Source organism: Pteropus alecto, unplaced genomic scaffold (genome assembly GCF_000325575.1).
Source record: "Pteropus alecto unplaced genomic scaffold, ASM32557v1 scaffold118, whole genome shotgun sequence".
Classification (NCBI taxonomy): domain Eukaryota; kingdom Metazoa; phylum Chordata; class Mammalia; order Chiroptera; family Pteropodidae; genus Pteropus; species Pteropus alecto.
This window is the reverse complement of record NW_006440654.1, coordinates 560,531-565,289: the sequence shown is the minus strand read 5'-3', so window position 1 is coordinate 565,289 and position 4,759 is coordinate 560,531. Positions and strand designations below refer to the sequence as shown.

The 4,759-nt window shown below is 64.8% G+C and overlaps 1 protein-coding gene across 1 annotated transcript in view; it reads right to left on the bottom strand.

Annotated features, from left to right (window-relative positions):
- Positions 1–2,558: 2,558 nt before the first annotated feature.
- MLC1 (megalencephalic leukoencephalopathy with subcortical cysts 1) overlaps positions 2,559–4,759 on the bottom strand; it is a 20,461-nt gene continuing 18,260 nt past the window's right edge. The window contains exons 14-15 of the mRNA XM_015594005.1: positions 4,079–4,231; positions 2,559–2,633 (exon numbers count right to left, since the gene is read on the bottom strand). Coding sequence (XP_015449491.1) covers positions 2,559–2,633; positions 4,079–4,231 — 228 coding nt within the window. The remainder of the gene's footprint in view (positions 2,634–4,078; positions 4,232–4,759) is intronic.

Here is a 4,759-nt window from a genome sequence, read left to right as displayed (position 1 = left end):
CCCAGCCGGACGCCCCAGGCCTCCATGGCCGGATTCGGGCGCACAGTCCGCCAGGTGGGGGTGACGGCTGGGACCTGCGCGCTGGCGACGATCGGGTGGCGGGGGCAGCTCCCCTGTCCCTCAGAGGAACCTAGTGCGGCCTGGTGTCCCCCGGCGACCCGGCGTCCCGCGCTCAGTCAGGGTCCCCGCCACCCAGGCATGCCACACTCTCCTGAAGTCCCCTTCCTTCTCAGCCCGCCTCTGGCCCCCATCTCCGCGAAGGGAGGGTGAGTGGGACGGCCCCCCAGGTGCCCTCGCTCCCGGTAAGTTCCGAAACCTAGTTGTCATCTTTATTTGGTTTAAATTTTTTCAACTTGCCAAAGTAACCCCAAAGTAAGGTCGTGCCCCGCTTTGGGGCCGCGTGGGCTGTGGAGGACGCAGGGCGGGGCGGGTCCTTGGTCTCGCCAGCTCCAACTCCGCGAAGGGACGGGTTAGGGAAATCACGGGTTAGGGAAATCACGAATAAACTAAAAGGTGGACTCGCCTCGCTCCGCCCTCCTACTTACCTCCCACCTCTCCGAACCTGGGCAGGGAGACCCCTGGGACACCCCAAGTTACACAGGCCTCAGGCCGCAGCACACGGTAGCATTTATTGTTAGGCAGTATTAACTATATGCAAGAAAACTGTAAAGCGACAGTTACACATTCTTGAAACCCCGTTTGCCTGGGTTTACCCAGCGCTCTCTGAAGTACAAACCGTGTTGAGCTCCCAGATGCCCAGTCGCAGCTCAACTCAGACTTGCTGGGCCCCCGAGACACCAGCTTCGCCTGTGCTGTCCTGTGGCTCCCGTCCCCAGATCAGGAGCAGACCGCACCTGGCCGCCTTCCTGGGACCTGCAGGAAGGGGAGGTGGCCTGGGATGCCCCTGGGTGGGGTCTATATGGGTGCAGGTGAGAGCCACCTGGCTGAGGCGTCTGCCTGCCTGGCCCCTTCCCTGTCGCCTTCTGGAGCTGAGCTGCCGAGGACAGCAGAAGGGGCTGGTCAGGACCTTGCCCGACTGGCACGCTCCACCTTTCAGGTGTCCTACTGCATTCCTCGTGCTGGAAAAGTGACCCAACTTGTCGTGACCCTGGCAGCTAGTCACTCATGCTCAGAAGCGAGGAAGCGGGGGGGACCCTTGAGTCACCCTCACCGGGCCCACAGCTGCTCAGCCCTGCCAGCCTTTGTCTCCCGGGGCTCCTGGTCCTTTGATCCTGGTGGCCCCAGGCCTTTCGCCGGCCTGTGGGGACCTAACGGATGTCCTCAGCTGAGCGAAGCGGGGACTCAGCCTCTCCCTGCACTGCCGCTGACTGTGCTTACACTGAGAGGGAGGGAGCGAGGCCACTCCTGTGTATTGCCTGGTGAGCGGAAGGACCAGCTGGAAGACCACTCCTGCCCCACCTGGAGAAGGTGCAGCCAGCCCACTGGGGATTCATTGCTGCCATGTCACCTGGGAGAAGCTAACAGTTTTCCTAGAAGATTTCAGGTGTACTCAGGGGACAGAAATGGCACACAAACTAATTCTTGGCCATTATTTTAATCAAAGCAAATGTGATTCTCACACCCAAACCGTCCCTGTAGTCTGGCAGGTGGGCGGTGGCAGACAGGGGAGACCCTTGGCCCGGGCCAGGCCTCAGGTGAGTGAGGGTCAGGGAAAGCTTTGTTAGGAGACAGGCCCAGCGAGGACCTGGGAGGGCTCGGGCGGCCTGAGAGGTGACGGGAGTGGCCTGGCCAGAGGGAGCATCGTGGCAGGAGGTGGGGGACTCAGCCTCGCCCAGGTCCCCAGGCCCGTGGGGACACAGGCCTGGCCTAGTAGGTTTTTAAGCCCTTGGACGCAACCCCACCCCAAAGAACAGGGCCACATGTGGATGGGGCGGGTCCTCACGTGGTCAGCAGGGGGCGCAGGAGCTGGGAGTGACCAGCGGCAAGTGCAGACAAGCCGCCCGGGCACGAACCGGCGCCACTGGGCGGGCAGGGCGCCCCGCCATGGCTGGGTACAGGTAAAAGCGTGGGACTAGGGCTCAGGCCATCGCGTGGGCGACGCTGTGGGTGTAGACCCTGGGGGTCTGGGGACAGGATAGAGCACTCAGCTCGCTGTCCGGTCACGGAAATGAGGCTCGGCGGGGGGTCCAAAGAGAAACCCCCAAACCACGTGACATCCATGCCAGACTGAGCCCGTGCGCGTACTGTCCACACACAATAGGTGCCCAACAGAAACGGGACGGGGACGCTGGGCAAGGTGCGGGAGGCAGCTGGTCACAGGGTGGACAGGACGCCCGCCCGCACGTCAGGGCCTGGCGTCCAGCCCAGCACCGGCATCACCTCTGCAGCACCGACCTGCCCGGCCGCTGAGCACAAGACGGTCAGCGTCTGCCTGTTTCAAAACTGAACCACCACGAGAGGCGGGCACTCCACCCTGTGCCCGGCCGCCCTGGCTAACGGGGGTGGGGGGCTGGAGAGGGATAGAAGCAGCAGTCCAAGGGCCAGACGTCTGCAGTCCGGGCCGGGCGGGCCCTGCGGCCCGGAGTCCCCTCCCGCGGTCACTGGGCCATCTGCACCACGACGGCTCTCCAGGCTTTCTCCCTGTCGAATTCCGGCAGGGGGCTGCGGGCCACCTGCGACAAGACAGGCAGAGGGCTCTTCCTCCCGCCGCCCGGAGGAGGCCGAGCGCCCCCTGCAGCCTGTGCCCCTCGGAGGAGAGCCCCTGGGCCCTGCCCCCGCCCCCCTACCTCCCCCTCCGCCGTTCGGCTCCACGCTGCGTCCCCTGTGGGAGCAGAGCCTGGGCTGGCGGTGAGCTCTCCCTGCCGCCCACGAGCTCACTGGCTCTGGGGTGGGGACACTGGTCCAGTGGGCTGGGAGAAAGGGGCTCGGGGGCACAGCACCGGCTCGTCAGGCCTCTGCCTGCTGGTTCTCTGGGGCCGCGGGCCGGCGCCTGGCAGGGCCAGCGTCTGCATACAGCAGGTGCTTGCTAAGCGCTCGCTGGCCAGGATGACACGCAGCACAGTGCAGGACCCAACGGGGCCTCTAGGTTCCTCCTGGGGGCGGGGGACGATGCCCCCACAGAGAAGGGGTCTGGATCTGGCCTAGGACTGTGGAAGCTCGGCAGGGGCCTAACTGGGGAAGGAGGGTGCTCGTGGTGGCAGCCACCAGAGACATCTCGAAACGAGAAGCAGCTGCTCCGTGATGGGCGGAACCAGCAGGTGTGGATCTGGGCAGGGCTCCTTCACCCGACACAGAACCAGGTCCACTGCTCGTGCGGCCTGGGGACACAGCTGTCCCCCCAGAAGCTGACCACACCCAGGGAGCAACCACAGGGAAATGGTGGGTCCAAGGCGTGTGACAGAGAAACCGTGCAGGGACGGCGGGAGGGGAAGGTTAGGTGGCTGAGGACGGCCACCGGCAGGTCAGATGCGGTCTGGCGGGAACACGTGCTGGGCGTGGCTGGGATGCAGGGGGATGTGCGGAGCACAGGAGATGAGACTGTGAGGGGCCCAAACAGTGGCTGGGCAGGACAGGTGTCCCCTCCATCCCAGGAAGCCCTAGAGGGCCGCGCACAGGGCATGGAGCACCTGACGGCCAGCGGGCAGGTTTGCCCAGTGAACACACCAGTGGGTGGACAGCTCACACGAGGAGAAGCTGACCCCCAGGCTCTCAGTTGCAGGGGGAAGAGAGACAGACCCTCTCTTGGTCCAGGCAGCCTTCAGCCGGGCAGAAGGGCTGGCGTGACCACCCTATCTGCAGGGAGCCAAGAGGGGCAGGGGAGGGACCCCCTGTGGTCCCCCAAACCCTTGCAAAGTTCTCGTCTACACCTGTAAGCGTTAAGCTGGGAGCATTCGGTTCTTGATATTTTCCAGGAATGGGTTTGTTTTTGCCTAGTTGGCTCTATAAAGTATTACGCCTTTTACTTCTTCAAGATTTTTCTGGGACATCTTTAAAAAAACAAAGTGACAAAACAGGTCTTGAAAGAAGTCAGCCAGGATAGGTGTCGTTTTGCACAAGGCCCTGGGGGGGCCGCCCACCAGGACAGGGCGGTCGCCAGCTCAGCTCAGAGGCCACTCACCTCGCCCGCCGGGCGCTCCTGCGGGCCAGCCCGCGTGGCATCCCGGGAGGCGCCCGCCTTGAAGCCCACGCAGCGGATGACGGTGCCCGTGTGCAGACTCGCCTGCAGCAGCAGCGCCAGCAGCAGGAGCAGCAGGAGCGCGTCGTGGGATTGCTGGCGGCAGAGACGAGGGCGCTGAGCAGCCGGGCCACGGCCCGCCCTCCCTGACCCCGCCACCCCGGCGAGGGGCGCCCGCCGGCCAAGGAGATGATGCAGCCAGCTCCCCTGTGCCCGCGGCCCCCAGAGCACAGACGGCACGCGGCCCACGAGCAGGACAGTGCGGAGCGCCCCCGTGCACACCCATCACCACACTCGTCGCCGGACAGTGACCTCTCTGCTTAACGACTGAGCCCGAGGAAGCGCATTCCGCCCCAGGCCGAGTTGTTCCAGGGTTAACACATAGGCACGCAGGGGCCCGCGGGCGGCCAGCTTGTGGACAGCGCTGGCTGCTCATATGTCCCCCCCAACAGCCACACGCACGGGTCAGCCAAGGAAGCCGCCGGGCCATGAAGGGGGTGGTGCGCAGGGCAGAGGTGACCGGCCACGTGTCAGCAGGGAGCACTCTCTTGAGGTTGGTGGAGGAAGAAAGGGAGGGACGGCCCGGGCAGTGGGCAGTGACATCGGCAGACTGGTCTGGAGAGG